This window comes from Giardia intestinalis, chromosome 5, assembly GCF_000002435.2.
Source record: "Giardia intestinalis strain WB C6 chromosome 5, whole genome shotgun sequence".
NCBI lineage: Eukaryota > Fornicata > Diplomonadida > Hexamitidae > Giardia > Giardia duodenalis.
Window position 1 is genome coordinate 691833 of NC_051860.1, and position 18641 is coordinate 710473.

The following is an 18641-nucleotide window of genomic DNA, read 5'->3' on the forward strand; positions in this document are numbered from 1 at the left end:
CTGCTGGGGCTGTACATGAGCAGCCATTACCCCCAATATGCCTTAGCGGTACCTTGAGGATCTACTAGTGTGCCTAGGGGGTTACTACATGCCACACGACGCTGCTGAGCATTGGATGCCCCTGGTACCAGGAAGTACTTATTATTCTCATTAACAGCGGTACAGACACCGTTGGCTGCTGTCTTGCACATGATTCCGGTGATTGACACTATACAACCACCCATTAATGAAGTATCCGTAGTACAGATGTACATAATGGTTATTCACAGTATTACTTTGACCCACTCACAACACACTCCATCATTGGTATCATATTTGTCTCTCCACAGTAGAACAGTAGTGCTTTGTGGTGCCCTGATCATCATTATCATGGCATCACAAGCACCAGAGGTACCCCCCAGGCAGTATCATCCTCACATTTTGTACATGTAACAGGACTGGTACCCTCTGCTTGATAGTTCCTTACAGCAGTACACTTGAAAGTACTGGCCTCCATTTGCACTTAGCACCCCTCGATGCCCCCATTGTTTGTGTCACTACAGAGAGCACTTCTCCGGGTCTATGACCTCACAGGAAGAACCCTGCCTTAGGCAGGCATTTCCTCAGCAGTTTGTCTAGCATGTGGCACAGTTGCCCGTGACAGGGGGTGCATGTTACTGACCACTCCGTACTTTGTATCCCTCCAGGCATTCTTGCAATTGGTTGCACTTCTGCTCTTTAGCAAGCTTCAGCCGCAATGCCTTTGTTCTTTGGTTCTGAATCCGACGCTGCGGGATCACTGCACAAACGACACACGTTGTCTTCGGTCATAAAGAGACCGTTATCAGCTCCTTGACACCCGGCGTGTTCTTGTCACACGAGGTCGAGGTTCCATCAAGGTCGTCTCGGGTCTTACTGTATCACAAGCTGTGCACTTCGGCTTCTTGGTAGTCGAATCAACTTCACACTGGGTACATGCTGATCTATCGTGTTGCAGTCCCTACAAGTTCCGACTCTGGGTCAGCATAAGTGTTTCCAGTGCACTCATTACTATTCACGCATGCATTATCCTTCAGGAACGTATTTCCTTACAAGAGGTACACTGGGTCGCCGACGTCTCACAGGTCAGGCAAGAGTCCTTGCACTTCTCACATGCGCCGTAACTATTTGAAGTACCCTCTTGCATGCAGTACACGTGGCAGCCCTGTTACTGTCTGGCGCGTGCATGTGGCGCAGTCTCCACTCCTTAATCCATTCGCTCCTGTGGCATCATGACAGAGTATGCACTCCCCACCAGGGGTCACCTTGTCTGCCCATTCTGGAATATGTACTGACTTCTGTTTACAAGCAGTGCACAGTCCTCCCTCAGCCTTTGTGCATATCTCACTCCACTATCATACTATCACCCTCTATCACACCATTGTACAGCATTCACTACCCAAGTCACGCCTTCCCCTGCACACGAACCACCAGCAGAGGAAGCCCACGAGGCCCCCACGACGAGCGACCACAGCCACGAGACCCCACGCGATGGAGACCCGCATTGGAGAGCCCGCCCCTGGTGTGGTACTTCATAGACACACAGGAGGTCCCACTGCTGTCTAGACTGTACTCCCCAATACGATACCACTTACCGCCTACACTTCAACGCTCATCTCGAACCACACAAGCATACTTGATTCGCTCCGATCGCCCTAGCGACGAAGACGGACCTTCTAATCGTCGATACAACACCCTAACACACCTCGTTGTTACTTGACCTCAATACGTGTCACATACATACAGGTGACAATGATCGCAGGCACAAGATGCATAGCCCGACCCCTGCACTTCAGAATGCATATGCGGGGTCCCCCGCCAAACATGACGGCGCCACTCCCACCACAGCTGCTGCAGAAACATATATAATCTCGATAGATAAGGGCTATCAAACCTGAGACGTCGGAGAGTCCGCAATCGGAAGAAAGAACGGAAGGCCTGACGCGTAAGAGTAGCAAATGCGCATCAATCCGTGAGAGAACCTTCGTGCGCGCCACGAGAAGCCCAGTAGAGCTCTTACAATAGCCAAACGCCTCACAGGAGATGACTATTGAACCTGATAACATAATGAGCGATTAGTGAGCACACCACAGCGGGACCATATGACGAGCCAGAACCATGACACTCAGAAAATTCAAGCAAAGTTGTTTCCTTAGTAGATAGGTGCTACTATTGTTCGTCAACCTGCAGAGTTAACACTACAGCGGTCCAGATGGATACAGCAGCCAGTTTTGAGACAGTGACAAGTGTCGTGGATCTTTCATCCGAACTTCTAGATTATCCAATATGAATGTCACTGAGTCGTCAAACCCTAACGAATAAATAACCGAACATAACTCACCTACGGGACCAGCAATAATGCAGTGTAAGCAAACGCGCATCATCCTCTCTTCTGCTGAGCAGCAGAGTCCCCGGGAATCTTGAAGTAGCGCCCGACCGGTGTGGTGCAGAACCCACTTGGAGCCGCAGAGCACATGAGGTTGCCAGGAGCCTTCGACACATCATAGCAACCACCCATATAGAGGAAGTAGTTGTTGGTGCACCGCGTACATACGCCATCGGCGCAGGTATTACCTGCAAGTGCATTGGTGCACTTCCCATTAATAGGGCCATAGCCGGCGCCAACACACTTTGAACAGTAAGAGAGCATGCTGCCGTCGTTGCCGACCACGATGGCGTCGCAGGCCCCTGCTGTCCCTCCACATGCAGTCTCATCTTCACAGGTCTTTGTACATGTGAGGTCGCTAGGTTCTCCGCTGGGTCTGTAGTTGGGCTTACATTCAGTGCATTTGAGGGACCCCACGCCGCCTGTGCACTCGGCACAGCCTGGAATCCCACTTGTCTCGTCATCACAGAGAACGCATGTCTTAGGCGGGCCATCCTTAAGGAAGTACCCCGGCATGCATCTTGTACATGTGTTGATTTGACCCGCTGTTCCGCACTCTGCGCAGTTTCCTGTGCAGGCCTCGCAGGCGTTTCCGTTGACTTTATACCCGTCGACACAAGCCTCGCAGGTGCCTTTTGCGGTGCACAGCTTGCAGTTCTGGACTCCGCCCTTACCATTGTCGCCGCACTGCACGCACTTCGAGGCGTCGTAGAAGTGCGTCTTGCCCACTTTGCACTCGGCCTCATCAACACAGGTCGTTGTCCCATCCAGCTCGTCTCTGACCGTCTTACTACCGCAGTCGGTGCACTTCGGCTTTCCCGTGGCGTCGTCGTATGCACACGCGGTGCATCCTTGTATCTCACTGCAGGCCTTACAGGTCCAGGTCTTCTTGTCCGCATAGTTACCATTGTCACATCCACCAGCATCTACACAAGTGTTACCATCCTTCAGGTACTTCCCCTCAACGCAGGCGGTACACTGAGTCGGAGTATCAGCTGAGCAAGCAGAGCAGCCGTCTCCGCACTTCACACATGCACTGTCCTTCGTAACGAACCCTGCTTGACACTCTGTACACGTGGCCGGTCCGCTAGTGCCCGTGTGGGAGCATTCTGAGCATCCAGCGACTCCCATGACCCCGTTTCTATCTGTCGTATCAGAGCACAGTATGCACTCACTACCCTTCTCTGGTGTTGCAGCCGGGTTCTTGAACAGGCCGTTATCTGCCTTACAAGCAGTGCACAGTCCTCCCTCAGCCTTTGTGCATATCTCACTCCACTATCATACTATCACCCTCTATCACACATTGTACAGCATTCACTACCCAAGTCACGCCTTCCCCCTGCACACGAACCACCAGCAGAGGAAGCCCACGAGGCCCCCCACGACAGCGATGACAGCCACGGAGATCCCTGCTATGGCACCAGTACTGAGGCCGCTTCTGTTGCCCCCGCTGGGCTTGGTGGACACGCACGCCTCACCCTCCAGCCTGTAGTCGTCCCCACACTGGCCGCACTTGTTCTCCTCGCTGCACCTGACGCACCCGTCGATATTGCAGGCGATGCACTTCGTTCCGTCTGTGTTCGGCCTCTGGTCTTTACTGGTACAGGCCTCGCACTTATCGCCTGCTCCACAGTGCGAGCATCCGTCAACGGTACATGCGAAGCACCCGCTCCCAGCCAGGTTGGGCTTGTTGTTGTTGGTACACGCTGTACACACAGCAGCAGTCATACCAGTCTCAGATGGAGCTGCTGGGGCCGTACATGCCGAACAGCCATCTACCCCCACATATGCCTTAGAGGTATCACCAGTGCCTACTAGTGTGCCAAGGGAGTTGCTACATGCCAATACAGACTGATTCTGATTGGTTGCCCCAGGGACTATGAAGTACCTATTGTTGGCATTAACAGCAGTACAGACACCGTTGGCTGCTGTCTTGCACATATGTTGTCCAGGTACTGTATCAACCTTGTAACAACCTCCCATATACAAGAAGTAGTTGTTAGTGCATTGTGTACATACACCTTGATCACATTGATTATTTGCTTTAGCACTATTACACTTCCCATCTATAGGATACGTATTAGCTTCTCCACAGTATGAGCAATAATGATGCTCTACACCCTTATCATCAATCACTATTGCATCGCAGGCACCAGAAGTTCCTCCACAGGCAGTATCATCTTCACAGATCTTGGTGCATGTGACAGAGCCAGTACTGCCCTCCTTGCGATAGTTAGGCTTACAGTCAGTGCACTTGAAAGCACCGTTGTTAGAGCAGACACTGCAGCCTTCGCGACCCTTATCGTCTACGCTATCGCATGGGACGCACTTCTTCCCCTGTTGATCTGTAGTAGTTACTAAGAAGTATCCAGTCTTGCAGGTTTCACACTTATTTGGATCACCAGCAACAGAGCATGTGGCACAGTTATCACCACACTTGTCTGTACATGTACTAGTACCACTATCAAAGAAGTATCCATCGAGACAGGCTGAGCAGGTTGGATTGTCACTTCCTGTTTTCGTACATGTCTTGCAGTTGGCCTTTCCTTCGTTACCAAGAGTTGAATCTGTCACATCACTACAAAGAGCACACGTTTTGTCCTCCTTCATAAATAAGGCCTCGTCAGCGCCCTCGCATCCTTCAAGCGTCTTCGCCACGCAGGTCGATGTCCCGTCGAGGGCCGTCCTGGGGGTCTTATTGGTCCCGCAGTTAGTGCACTTCGGCTTCCCCGTGGCCTTGTCGAAGGAGCATGCCGTGCACTCTGCGTGTATCGTACTACATGCCTTGCATGTTCCCGACTCCGGGTCAGCATAAGTGTTTCCATCGCATCCAGTATCTTGTACACATTGATTACTCTTCAGGTACTTCCCCTCTGGGCACGATGTACAATGATTCTGACCACTTCCATCGCAGGTCAGACAAGCTTCATTACATTTGACACATGTCTGAGAGTTCTTGTAGTATCCATCTTGGCACTCTGTACACGTGGCAGGTCCTGGACTACTGTCTGACTTGGTACACTGTGCGCAGTTAGCCACCCCTGTATATCCATCTGCCCCATTGACATCATGACAGAGGATGCACTCACTACCAGGCTTCTGAGGTGTAACTGGGTTCTTGAACAGGCCGTTATCTGCTTTACAAGCAGTGCACACTCCTCCCTCAGCCTTTGTGCATATCACACTCCACTATCACTATCACCCATTATCACCCACTATCACCTTCTATCACACATTGTACAGCATTCACTACCTAAGTCACGCCTTCCCTCTACATATGAACCACCAGCAGAGGAAGCCCACGAGGCCCCCCACGACAACGACCACAGCCACGGAGATGCCCGCGATGGCCCCCGTGGAGAGCCCGCTCTTGTTGACGCTTCCGCCGGTGTTGTCGCCAGTGCCGTCGCCCATCACGAAGCACATGAACGCACCGGTGGATGACACCGTGCACTGCCTGCACCCAGCGAGCCCCTCAGAGCACGGATTACACTTTGTCCCAGCACTCTGCGGTTTGTAATATCCAGTGCTGCATGTAGCACAGGCGTTAGCGTCGTTAGCAGCCGTGCATGTCTCGCAGCTAAGATGGCACCTTTTATTGGAACAATCGCCATTATCAGCCGTTAGACCACTGGCACATTTTGTACATTTTCCTCCCTGCACTGTAGTACACACTTGCTTGCCAGGCTGTCTATCTGTCTGATAGCAACCGCCATCTTTGAGGAAGTAGTTATTTTCACATTGAGTGCATGCTCCATTACTCACCGTAGTGCAAAATCGTGTTCGCGTATTGGCCGCACAGTTGCCATCCAGTGGTGCCTGTTGAGTGTTCTTGCACTTTGAGCAGTATGCAGTTCCTCCTATCTGAGCCCCACACTCTGCGCATCCATCGTTTGTAGAACTCACGCTGCACTGGTTCATGCACGTGCCCCCATTGGCAGGAGTATCAGCATCTGTATACTGAAGCATCCTCCCAGCAGGACAAGCCGTACACTTATCAGCGCCCTCACCCTTGCACTCTACGCACGCATCGTTGCACTTCTTGCACTTTCTGTCAGTGTCATTTCCGTAGTAGCCCTTGAGGGTCGTGCAGTCAGATACGCATTGACTGGTTGGGGTGAGGTAGTACTCAGACAGACACTTTGTACAGACCTCCTTATCGGCACCTTCACTGGTGCACTCCAAACAGTGCTCTGTGTTACAGTTACTGATTGGTTGGCATTCAGTCGATTCAGTATTAGGTTGGAGTCCTTCGTTGCACTCGCACACTTGGCTATCCTGTCCGGTGGCCTTGGGGGTAGAGTTAGCAGGGCAACTAGCAACGCACGACTTTCTGTTGAGACCAAAGATGGTCTTCGTATCAGTCGTACACGTCTTACAAACCACTCCGTTGGCGCCTTTCTCACAAGTGGTGCAGTCAGTTGTTCCAGCCGACACACATGTATTGCACTCCTTTGCTTCTTCATCAACGTAGTGGGTTGCCGGACAACCAGCTGTGTCAACGCACGTGCCGGTTGTGGACTCGCCATCCTTCTTCAGGTACTTCTTGGTCCCAGACGTTTTACACAGGCTGCACTTCTGTTGCTCCTTGGCCACGCACACAGCGCAATTATCATCTGCACACGCGGTGCACTTCTTCTCGGTAGCGTCGATGAAGAAGCCCTCCTCATTAGTACACGCCTCTGCGCTAACACAGCTGGGTGCATCGCCAGCTTTAAAGTAGAATCCATCAACACACTCCCCACATATATTGTCCACCACACAGCTCTTGCAATCACCCACAGAGCATGTCACACACCCACTGCCGTCCTTGTTGGGCACCTTACCACTGTCACAGGAGGTACACACAGCGGCAGTCATACCACCATCAGACAGAGCTGTTGGGGCCGTGCATGCTGAGCAGTTGAGTACCCCAACGTATGCCTTAGCATTGTCTTGAGTACCTATTAGTGTGCCTAATGGGTTACCACATGCTAGTACAGACTGCTGAGCATTGGTTGCCTCTGGGACTACGAAGTATCTATTGTTGGCCGCTTCTGTGCATATCCCAGTATTACCTGCTGTCTTGCACATATGACTACCTGGTTCTTGACCAACCTTGTAACAGCCATTCATGTATAAGAAGTACCCTTGAGCACACTGTGTACATGTATGACTGTTACAAGTATTACCTTTCTTATCAGTAGCACAGATGCCATCAATTGGTACCTTAGTACTCTCCCCACAGTATGAGCAATAGTGAAGCTCCTTTCCATCAGCACCGATCACTATGGCATCACAAGAGCCAGCTGTCCCCCCACAAGCAGTCTCATCCTCGCAGGTCTTCTCTGTGCATGTATAGTTGTCTGAGGTTCCAACGGGCTTCCTGTTAGGCTTGCACTTTGTACACTTGAGGGATCCTGCAGGACCAGTGCACTCAGCACATCCATCGATGCCCTCCTGTGCATTATCACAAGGAAGGCACTCACCAGTAGGACCACTGCCTTTCATGAAGAATCCAGGCTTGCATTTAGTACACTGATTATTGCCAGCTTGAGTGCAGGTGGCGCAATTCTCGCCACAGACTGTGCATGTAGCGGTACCACTACCACTATTTGCGCTATTGTAGTATCCGTCGAGGCATGTCTTGCACTGAGGATTTGTACCAGAATTAGCTTTAGAGCATGTGCTACAACCAAGAACACCTGTATTGCCAGGGGTTGAATCTACATTATTACTGCAGAGAATGCACTTTTTGTTCGGTTCAGTTAGAAAGTTCGGACCATCGTTCCCGTTTTGGGTACAAGCCCCCTCAGCAATGCAGGTGGTCGTCCCGTCGGCCTCTTCTTTGACTATCTTACCAGTACATGTCAGGCACTTCGGCTTCTGCAGCGTCGTATCATACTCACATGTGTCGCATCCATCTATCCCCACTTCTTGAGCGTTACAAGCTGTGCACTTGCCGGTGCTTGGGTCGGGGTACTTATTTCCAGTGCATTGACCAGCCTCTACGCAAGTGTTAGTATCAGTCTTCAGGAACGTATTTCCCTTACAAGAGGTACAGTGGGTCGCCTCAGTCTCACAGGTGGCACAGTTCCCTTGGCACTTCTCACATGTCTGAGCGTTCTTATAGTATCCATCTCTGCAGGTATCACACGTGGCCGCTCCTGGACTACCACTTGGTGCCGTACATGTGGCGCAGTTAGCCACCCCTGTATATCCATCTGCCCCATTGACATCATGACAGAGGATGCACTCGCTACCCTTCTCTGGTGTTGCAGCCGGGTTCTTGAACAGGCCGTTATCTGCCTTACAAGCAGTGCACACTCCACTACTGGCCTTTGTGCATATCACACTCCACTATCACCCTCTATCACCCATTATCACACACTATCACACATTGTATAGCATTCACTACCTGAGTCATGCCTTCCCTCTACATATGAACCACCAGCAGAGGAAGCCCACGAGGCCCCCCACGACGACGACCACAGCGACGGAGATCCCCGCGATGGCCCCCGTGGAGAGCCCGCTCCTGTTGGTGCCAGAGGACACACACATGCCATCCCTCGGGACATAGCCCTCCTCGCACTCCCCGCAGACGCCCTCTGCGCTGCACCGCATGCACCTCTCTATGTCACAGACAATGCACTGGGTGCCGTCCAGGCTGGGTCTCTGGTCTTTATTGGTACATGCCTCACACTTGTTGTCTGCGCTGCAGTGAGAGCAGCCCTGGGCCGGACACACATAGCAGGTGCTTCCAGCCATGTTGGGCTTCTTATTGTCCTCAGCACACACCTCGCACATCCCGTCGATGGCGCAGCTCTTGCACCCGCCGACCGCACACAGGGTGCACCCGCTGCCATCCTTGTTGGGCTTCTTCGTCTTGTCGCACGCACTACAGACCGCCGCGGCCATCGCATTGGCGGCTGGCGCCTGCGGGGCCGCGCACGCCGTGCAGTCTAGCACGCCGACGTACGCCTTGTCGCCCGCGGTCGCTCCCACAGGGTTGCCACAGGCAAGCACGGACTGCTGAGCAGCAGAGTCCCCAGGAATCTTGAAGTAGCGCCCGACCGGTGTGGTGCAGAACCCACTTGGAGCCGCAGAGCACATGAGGTTGCCAGGAGCCTTCGACACATCATAGCAACCACCCATATAGAGGAAGTAGTTGTTGGTGCACCGCGTACATACGCCATCGGCGCAGGTATTACCTGCAAGTGCATTGGTGCACTTCCCATTAATAGGGCCATAGCCGGCGCCAACACACTTTGAACAGTAAGAGAGCATGCTGCCGTCGTTGCCGACCACGATGGCGTCGCAGGCCCCTGCTGTCCCCCCGCATGCAGTCTCATCTTCACAGGTCTTTGTACACGTATAGTCATCCCCTGCTCCTCCATTGGACTGCTTCTTATAGTTAGGCTTACATTCAGTGCACTTAAATCCACCGTTGCTAGAACATAGACTGCACCCTTCGCGGCCACCATCTGGTGTACTGTCGCATGCAGCACACTTCGTTTCACCCTCGGTTTTTAGGAAGTACCCAGGAAGGCACTCAGTACAAGTTGACACATCAGCTGACGTGCAGGTGGCACAGTTGGAGGCACAAGCCGAACAAGTCTTTGATGACTGTTCAAAGAAGTATCCATCCAAACAACTTGTGCATTCTGGTTTCTGACTTTGCTGCTTAGTACATGTCTTACACCCGGCAATCCCCTTATCGTTTGCGCCAGCGCCAGGGGACGCATCGCCGCAAAGGGCGCATGTGGTATCGTCCTTCATAAATAAGGCCCCGTCAGCGCCCTTGCACCCGTCAAGCGTTTTATCGACGCAGGTCGAGGTCCCATCAAGGGTCGTCCTGGGGGTCTTCTGACTACCGCAGGCTGTGCACTGAGGCTTCCCCGTGGCCTTGTCGAAGGAGCATTCTGTGCAATCAGTTATTGTACTACATGCCTTGCACTTCCCCGACTCTGGGTCAGGATAAACGGTGTTTGTGCATTCTCCTTCTGCCACACAGCTATTGCCGTCCTTCAGATAGAAGCCCGCTTTACAAGAGGTACACTGGGTCGCCGATGTCTCACAAGTGGCGCAGTTCCCCTGGCATTGTACACATGCGCCTTTAGCATCTTTATAATATCCATCTTGGCATTCTGTACACGTGGCAGCCCCCTTGTTACTGTCTGACTTGGTACACTGTGCGCAGTTCTCTACTCCCGTATATCCATCTGCTCCCTTGATATCAGAGCACAGGATGCACTCACTACCAGGCTTCGGTGCTGTAGCCGGGTTCTTGAACAGGCCGTTATCTGTCTTACAAGTAGTACACACTCCATCACTGGCCTTTGTACATATCTCACTGCCAGGATCTTGTCCTACCTTGTAGCACCCTCCCATGAAGAGGAAGTACCCGTCGCCGCACTTCCCGCAGGTGGTTGCCGTCTTGTCGAGGGTAGCCCCGTCTTCCTCGGTGCACCCGGCTGCCGCGGCCTGGGGGGAGCCGGGGGGCCAGCAGAAGCCGTCGACCGGGACGCCCCCGGCCCTGCACTGGGTGCAAATCTCGGTGGCCCCGACCGTCTCGCACTTATTCTGTGCGCAGGTCGCTGTATGGTTCCCGTCTGGCTGGCAGGCCGCCATGAGCGCGCTCGCCACGAACAGGGGTATCAGTTGGAACATTAGAGGGTCCCCTGCTGTGGCCTCTACCCCGTCTGTGGCTACCCAGCACGGCACACGGGGGGAGCGCTGTTCCACCCCTGCCTTGGAGGCCCCTGTCTCGACTCGGCCCACAGCACCAGAGCGTGGTGGTCTTCCACTCTTGGGCGCCGCACAGCCCGTCTCCGTGCCCAAGCGGCTCACCCCAGGCACTCATACGACGGAGACCCCCGCGGCAGTGCTACCGGCAGGCGGGCTGTGCTGATGTCCGGCCCGGCGCAGAGCTCAGAGGGCTCAGAAGGTCATGGCTCCTTTGGTGTCTGCTATGTCATTCTCCTTGCTCGGTTGACATGCGCGCTGCTAAGAGGGCCCTCATTCACTCGAGCTCATGCCCCCCTGTGGTGACTCTGCTCGACCATCAGCGAGGGTCCCGGTCCTCCTCCCAATAGGCCGGCCTCAGGTCCCCCGTGATCTGCCAGACCGGGCAGAGCGATCGCGGCGCCCATCAGAGCCTGAGCCGACGGGGCCCGCAGTGCAGTGCGCCTGGACCCACGGAGATCGTTCACCCGCCCAGTGGGCCACAGCTTCCCCTGCCCTGCTGACAGTCCTCCAGCGAGGGGCATGTCGTTGTGGGGCAGTCTTCTCGTCCTGCCGTGCACACAGGGCCCAACCGGTGGCCGTCGGACAGTCCCGATGGCATGCCTGAAGCCCCGCCACGGCAAGAGGGCAGCACACGGGGCGGCCCCTACGCTGCTACAGATTGCAATGGCAGCAGAGACCCCCTGCCCGAGAGGCCCGTGCATTGGCTGTGGCGGCCATCCACTCCATGCGGGCCCGGTGCGGCGCTCCTGGAGAGCCCTTGCCTCCGGTGGTGCTGACAGGGCTCCCGAGGTACTAAGGCGTCAGACGAGGGACGGGGCCGAGCAGGACTCCCGGCCCGCATGCAGATGTCTCTGCTGTCTGCCCGGTCCTGTAGAGACCCGAGCCACCAGACATCTACATCTCGGATGGCGGTGCTTCGGGCTACCTAAGACGACCCTCCAGTCGCTAGACTCCCTCTGAGTCTAAATCGTTGTCTGCAAGGTGAATAGCAACTACATAGAATATTGGCAGCTGTAGAGTACTTAGCTGTTGGCGCAATGCTTTATGATACATGTTGTGTAGTTGCTAGTTGTCTGCGCACGGTAGCTATTCCTGTATGCCTCACTCTGTAATGGGTGAGATGATAAAAGTAGGAGAAACTGGAAGGTAGTTGTGCAGGTAGTTTGGAGACTTCATTCTAGGAAGCGTCTACATGCTCCAAAGAAGCTGTGCAGACGTTGAAGCAAAGTGGGAGCGCTCTCTTCTATCACACTCTAGAGGGATGCGCCCCGTGAAAGATAGCTCTTCTGAAGTCACGGAATCTTTGCTCTGTGACTACATTCTCGCGCCTGCAACCCTCATTTTCATCTGAAGGCACGTTAGCCGTTAGCTTCTCCAGGCTTGCTCATTGGCTTTCTGAAAAAGGCATGAAAGGTGAGCTCTTCTGCTACTAAACTATGCTACATAAGTACCAGAGCAAAGGTGCAGCAATAACTGGGTCATAGCTTGAATTTCACTTCGAGGATAGAATTCAAGAACGGTAATGTGGATCGAAGTAAAGCTCTAGTTACGTACGCGACATCCACATCTTATACAAGCATCGATGGTGCAGTAATAGCGTAGTCACGCACTAAATGTGAATATTTACTACACTGTGTACTCAATAACGTGTGTCTCGTATTTTGGGGAGGAGTGCTCCCCGTGACTGGGGATTCTTGGGGATACCATATTTAGGAGGGTTTAGAAACATATTATTGCCACCAACATTCATTACTGTCAGGCTATTACCCCTGGACGGTGCTTCTCGAACCTTCGCTGCTCGAGACCCTGACCGGGACGCAGGAAGAAACGGAAGTCCACTGTCTTCAACATTCAGCGCATAGTGGGACTGTCTGGTTGCATTTGAGATAGCTCGCGCTTGTGCAGCAGCTGGGGACAGGGATTGCTGGACAGGATAATGATAGTTAACAGTGTTGTGCACGCTGTGTGCAGGATAGTTTGTATGATGCTGACCAAAATTAGACATGACCATAGGTCCAGTAATATTTGACACGCCCATAGTCGTACCTGATGGTCCTATTGTATGATAGGTGGAGTGACTGCTGCCAGGCTTCCCAGAAGAAGTTGGTACCGTAGTTGCTGGATACCCGATGCCTAAGCTGCTGGCCCCAATATTCTGCCCTGACTGTGCGGTGGGATTAATGGAATGGGATGAAGTAGTGTGTAGGTTGTGTTGAAGATTTTGCTGAAGTTGTGTGCTGCTTATGTCTCCTGACAATGTGTTTGATGAGTACTGGGGCTCCTTAACAAGGGGACGAATACCCATGTCTTCCATGCACTTCATTTCAAGCTGAAGCGCTCGCTGACGTACAGAATCAAAAAACTCGTGATCTAGACACTGTGTTGCGCTCGGCCTTTCCGCAGGGTCCATCTTCAACATCATTTTGAGAAGAGAGATTGCTTGCTTGTCTTTTATTTTTCCTGTAAGCTTCTTCTCCAGTCCCTCGGGCCGCGAGGTAGGAAACTCCACGCCGATGAATTTGGGATTTCGCAAAAACTTTTCCATCTGCTTCCGAGTAAGGTTTCCGAGTACACGCTGAATCAAGTACAGCTGATCCACGTCACTGTCCCCGGCAAAGAGAGGCTCTGATGTGATCATTTCTGATATTATGAGGGCCGCCGCCCATATATCAACTGTTTGGTTATAGTCAGTAGCGTTCAGTAAGAGCTCCGGAGAGCGGTACCATCTAGTGGCAACATAGTCTGTCAAATTAGACTGAGGAAAATTCCCAGCAGCTCCAGCCGTTTGGGCACCGTTTATATGGCGCGCAAAGCCAAAATCACAGAGCTTTAATGTCCACTCACCATGCTTCTTGACTAGAAGAAGATTTTCCGGCTTCAAATCTCTGTGACATATCTCCATGAACTCCCACAAAAATTCGACACCACGAAGCATCTGAAAGGTTAGAAGCTTAACAGTTTCTATTGGAATCCCGCCAGGACTGTCTTCTATCAATTCTAAGAGGGTTTTCTCGCAATATTCAAAGACTAAATAGAGCCGTTGCTTGCGCTTGAAAGCCTCTTTGAGACATACTATATGAGGATGCTGCGCGTTTTTCAAGATCTTGACCTCCCGGAGTGTAGTCTTCTTGAAAGTAGAGTCTTCTGGGTCATCCGTATCTTTGAATTTCTTAATGGCAACCAGCTCGTTTGTCTCCTTATTCCTGCACTTTAAAACGACTCCATATGCTCCTTCCCCAGAGACGCCTAGGATCTCGTACTTGTTCATATATCTCTTTTGCTTTTTAAATTCCAGGTTTTTGGGACCGAGGGTTCCCGTTAAGGGTTTACTTAGAAGCAAGCCGAATACAGGATTTTAGAGACCACACCGCAACTCAGTCTTTTCTTTGATCCTTGGCTGGCTTTTTCTCGCAGAGCATGATGGCGTTCCGGCATTCTTCGTAAGCTTCCGTAGACGCAAACTTGCTTTTATACTTCATAAGACGATTTAGAGGCGTTTGCCCGTTCAATGCAGGTATATTTCCCTCCAGAGGACCCAATGCTACAATCATGTCCCTGTTCGCCTTCGTGATGGATATCAGTAGACCCGTTTCGCCCTTGGCATCTGGAATTCTTGCTTCGTGCTTGGCAAGCAGGCGCACTGTATCCACATTAGCTCTCTCTACTGCCATATGAAGCGCTGAGCGACGCTTGCGAGCCGTCAATCCCGATTCGTGAAGGCAAAGAACTCTTGCTGCGTCATAGTTATTTAGTTGTGCTGCCTTCATGAGGGACGTATACCCATACATGTCTCTAGTCCGTACCTCGTACGGCACGAGCTCCTCTATACAATTAGTATGGTTCCCAATCGCCGCCATCATGATCGCAGTTTCATCTCTCATATTCCTTATGCGAACCTCTCTGATCAGTAATCTTACTCCGTCAAGGAATCCTGTTCTGGCTGCTATCATCAGCGCAGTTGTCCCCGGAGGAAACGATACTGTCTTATCGTCTATATCAAGGACCAAGGTCTTCTCTGTTGCGTGTCCAAGAAACGAGAGGTTTTCGTTGAGAGCCACAGAATCCTTGTTGTACACTGCATCCATGAGAGGCGTTTTCCCACCTAAGGCAACCGGCTTCTGATATCTTTTCGAGTCTGCAAGAAAGAGCTCATGCGAGTTAGCCAATGATGTCTTTTTCATAGGTGGCTCTTCACTAGTACTAGTAGTGCATCCATATCTACCAGAGTTTGCCGAGGAATCGCCATTAGTCAACTGAGTGGGAGTCTTTGGGGCCTCGCCTCCCAACATAGCATGCAGAGAGAGCGCCTGTATGTGGCTCTCCTGTGAATTATAATCGTCCTGGTCGCTCATGGAAAGATCTATGACAAAAGGGACCATGGAGAAGCAACTAGTGAAGCTGCGCACGTCATCGACACTTGTCAGCCCAAGCTCTACCGCAGTAAAAAGCGTTCCAGTGTCCTTCCTTAGGTCATATGGGGTTTTTCCGTGAAAGTAGCTGGATAAAACCTTAGACATTCGTTTCAAGGTCAATGTTGAACTTTGCTCACAAATTTCTGTTAGTAGCTCTACTTCCTTCTCCTGTATGCAGCATTGGATGCGTTTAACTAATTGTACAAAGGCATCAATGATGGAAATCTCTGTACACTGGGACCGAACGTATGGGATAAGAGGCAGATAGTCGCCCGGAACAACAATCTTTTCTGGGGATAGAAGAGGTGTACAGCCCTCTGAATGGATCAGCATGGACCGTTCCAATATCCCTAGCGCTAATGTAGCTCCCATACCTTCTAAAAATCTCACTTCACGCTTGATAAATAAGGCGGTAAGATCTTCAAGTGTGGGCATGTATCTCGAGGTTGAATTCGCCCACGCAACACGCGGAAGATCATATATAGCTTTATAGGGAAGTGCAGTTTGTAAAGGTAACTGTTTGTTAAAGTAGTAGGCAGAGCTTTGTACCGAATTACGCTCCAGCTCTGTCATCCACTTTTTAAAATGCAACACCCTCCATTCGCTGTCGATACCCACTGCTCTGCATACCTTCTTCTATACGTGCACGCGGTGAAGTGCAACTAACACGCAGAAATTGCCCAATCAGTCATGAATATCAAGAGATAAAATTGTATCTACAAATGTACCTTAAGCGGCGTAGTACCGCACTTGCTCTATTAAAGCGTGTCACTGTTAGATGGCGATCAACATATAGTAAGCTACTGCTAAACAAGAAGACAAAATGCGTATTTCAGAATGACGAGATATCGCGTAACGAGTTTTTTGAGAAAAGAAATGCTTGTTGTCCTCTTAGCCACAGCGACACTTGCGTCTTATGCAGATAGATATATCCTCAACCCAGGTGGGCATATGTTTGCAACATTCGCCTCGTATGACTTAACAATTGCTACCTCTTCTGATGTGATTAATGTCTTGCCAAGTGGTCTTTGCGAGGAGACGCCTAGCATAGTTCCACAAGAACAATCATATATTCAAAGCTTGATCCATGAGAGAGAAGCCCTCAGAACCAAAAAGGAGGTGCTTCAAAAATTCTCACACCAGGCTCCAAAGGCCATCATGGCAATGGATGCAATCCAGCAGAAAATAGATGAAATTGAATCTAAAATACAACAAGCTCCAATCCTCTATGATATAGTAGACACAGACTTAACGTCTTGAGGCCCATCACAATCGAAATCCCAGTGAATCAAGTAAATTATCAATTAGACCTGGTTCATATATTTATTTCTGGGCATTCCCTGCGTCACTCCCTGCAGGATTACTATCGTTAGCAGACACGCAGGGAGCAAGGTTCATAACCAAGACCTCATTTATAATACAAAACTCTCCCTTCTGTCCTGGATTGTCCAGGAGACGTGTTGTTGGAAGAGTTTCGCGGTGAATCTGGAAGATGTTATTACCCGCGGTACCAAAGGACAAGTCTGGAACGTCAAGGTACGAAGGCAGCTTGAGAGGGAGGCGTATTTGTGTGCTAGGAGCCGCAAGCCCAGAGTCTAGAGATAGCAAGTAGTATTCTTCACTCACGACATCCTGGGAAACAATCTCCTGCATGCCCCAGATCAAGGTGTTTCGCAATTTTTGATAAGATCTTGTGTCTTCACTTTTTTGAAAGAAAAACCGATTCCGATGACATCTCTGGGTGCCATGCTAAAGGAATTTGCTGAAAGGCACCCCATCATTGAGCCGACGTATGCTGAAATGCAGAAGCAGATTTCAGCCTTCCTCCCGCCAATCTCTCCGTCTGTGTCAGTTCCTTTGTTTTCAAACCCCGGACTTCTTTCCTCAAGAGACGACCTTCAGGACACCTTTTATCGCATCAGCCGCACAGCCACACTGCGAAAGGTCTACGAACCCCTTCAACTCTGTACGATAAATGACCTCATAACGATCGTGGATACGCACACGCCAGCTGATCAGTTGATTGACTACAGGATTTTCCGTAGGATTCTAGCTGATATCTATCAGCGGAGCCCGATTTACAAGAATATTCTGACAGTTAAGACGTTTCTTGCTTTACCGCGTACGAAGGACGTGGCGGCTTATCCTATAAAGACTCTCAAGTTCCACTCTGACGTTGTCAAGCTTTCTATTGTGCGCATTGTTTCTTCAGCCCAAACTCGAATTACGCTTACAACGTGCGATGTTGACGGAAAAGGCTTTCTTTTAGAATCCGATGTTGAAAACTATATACTCGATATCTCGCATCTTTATCCACACTTGCAGGACTGTGACGAAGTGTTTCGCCCGTTCTATCTCTGCACCATCATCAAGCCCTTGTTTTTCTTTCTCGATCCTTATCACCGAAAGCGCATAGCTATATCAGATTTGTTAATCAGCCCGTATCTTGACCAAATCTTTGCTAACCCATCTGATCAGCCGCAAGAAGCCCTGGGCACCCTGCAAGGGCCACTCGCACAACGCTACTTAACTTGGTTCCATCCTGACGCTGTAATGGATCTCTACACCTCCTACATCAGCGCTGATACCGACCAGGATGGGCTCTTGAGTGATAAAGAGTTAGCAGCGTTGGCCAAATATAAGTTCACTAGCAGATTTATCAAGGCGTTGCTCTTGACAATTCAAACATTCAACGGCAAAATGGATTACCGTGGCTTCATAGATCTAATGCTCTGCGTCTCCTTCCCGCGCAGCAAAGCTGCGGCAGTCTATATCTTCAAAATACTAGACTTTAATTGTAAGGGACATCTAACTAGAGACGATGTGCTATATTTCCTACAGGAAATGGTAGATGGGCTTCAGGGGTACTGCGGCGAGGGCGTGAAGTTTAACGTCGATGACCTTTGTGATGAAGTGTTTGACAGCATCTCTCCCAAAAGCAACAGCATGGTTACTCTTTCGGACATAATTAGCTCTCGTAGCGGCGACATTTTGATTACCTTTTTAATTGATCCACTCTTGTTCATTGAAAAGGAGTTGCAGCTTCAACAAGGCCACGTGATGATGAGGCCCTTGCCTTTTGAGGTCTAGAGCATGAG

General features: G+C 51.1%; 7 protein-coding genes and 3 pseudogenes across 7 annotated transcripts; 2 read left to right on the forward strand and 8 right to left on the reverse strand.

Moving 5' to 3' along the window:
• Positions 1–2137, reverse strand: GL50803_0050027 (pVSP; annotated as a pseudogene; the record flags this gene model as incomplete).
• Positions 2138–2398: 261 nt separating this feature from the next.
• On the reverse strand, positions 2399–3535 carry GL50803_0050028 (High cysteine protein; the record flags this gene model as incomplete). The annotated part of the gene is made up of 1 exon (XM_038046126.1): positions 2399–3535. One exon carries the CDS (start codon positions 3533–3535, stop codon positions 2399–2401), a length of 1137 nt encoding a protein of 378 aa, XP_037902139.1.
• A 195-nt stretch (positions 3536–3730) lies between these two features.
• GL50803_0050029 (pVSP) lies at positions 3731–5593 on the reverse strand (annotated as a pseudogene; the record flags this gene model as incomplete).
• A 69-nt stretch (positions 5594–5662) lies between these two features.
• On the reverse strand, positions 5663–8743 carry GL50803_0050030 (pVSP; annotated as a pseudogene; the record flags this gene model as incomplete).
• Positions 8744–8806: 63 nt separating this feature from the next.
• GL50803_00116477 (VSP) lies at positions 8807–11053 on the reverse strand (the record flags this gene model as incomplete). Its single annotated transcript, XM_001705026.1, has 1 exon — positions 8807–11053. One exon carries the CDS (start codon positions 11051–11053, stop codon positions 8807–8809), a length of 2247 nt encoding a protein of 748 aa, XP_001705078.1.
• Positions 11054–12770: 1717 nt separating this feature from the next.
• Positions 12771–14399, reverse strand: GL50803_0096616 (Kinase, CMGC CDKL; the record flags this gene model as incomplete). Its single annotated transcript, XM_001705029.2, has 1 exon — positions 12771–14399. The coding sequence occupies one exon, from the start codon at positions 14397–14399 to the stop codon at positions 12771–12773; it is 1629 nt and encodes a 542-aa protein (XP_001705081.2).
• A 106-nt stretch (positions 14400–14505) lies between these two features.
• On the reverse strand, positions 14506–16116 carry GL50803_0027836 (Ankyrin repeat protein 1; the record flags this gene model as incomplete). The annotated part of the gene is made up of 1 exon (XM_001705030.1): positions 14506–16116. The coding sequence occupies one exon, from the start codon at positions 16114–16116 to the stop codon at positions 14506–14508; it is 1611 nt and encodes a 536-aa protein (XP_001705082.1).
• A 264-nt stretch (positions 16117–16380) lies between these two features.
• GL50803_0020315 (uncharacterized protein) lies at positions 16381–16803 on the forward strand (the record flags this gene model as incomplete). The annotated part of the gene is made up of 1 exon (XM_001705031.1): positions 16381–16803. One exon carries the CDS (start codon positions 16381–16383, stop codon positions 16801–16803), a length of 423 nt encoding a protein of 140 aa, XP_001705083.1.
• A 63-nt stretch (positions 16804–16866) lies between these two features.
• On the reverse strand, positions 16867–17196 carry GL50803_0027835 (uncharacterized protein; the record flags this gene model as incomplete). The annotated part of the gene is made up of 1 exon (XM_038046013.1): positions 16867–17196. One exon carries the CDS (start codon positions 17194–17196, stop codon positions 16867–16869), a length of 330 nt encoding a protein of 109 aa, XP_037902140.1.
• Positions 17197–17271: 75 nt separating this feature from the next.
• Positions 17272–18633, forward strand: GL50803_0017157 (Protein phosphatase 2A regulary subunit B; the record flags this gene model as incomplete). The annotated part of the gene is made up of 1 exon (XM_001705032.1): positions 17272–18633. The coding sequence occupies one exon, from the start codon at positions 17272–17274 to the stop codon at positions 18631–18633; it is 1362 nt and encodes a 453-aa protein (XP_001705084.1).
• Positions 18634–18641: the final 8 nt, after the last annotated feature.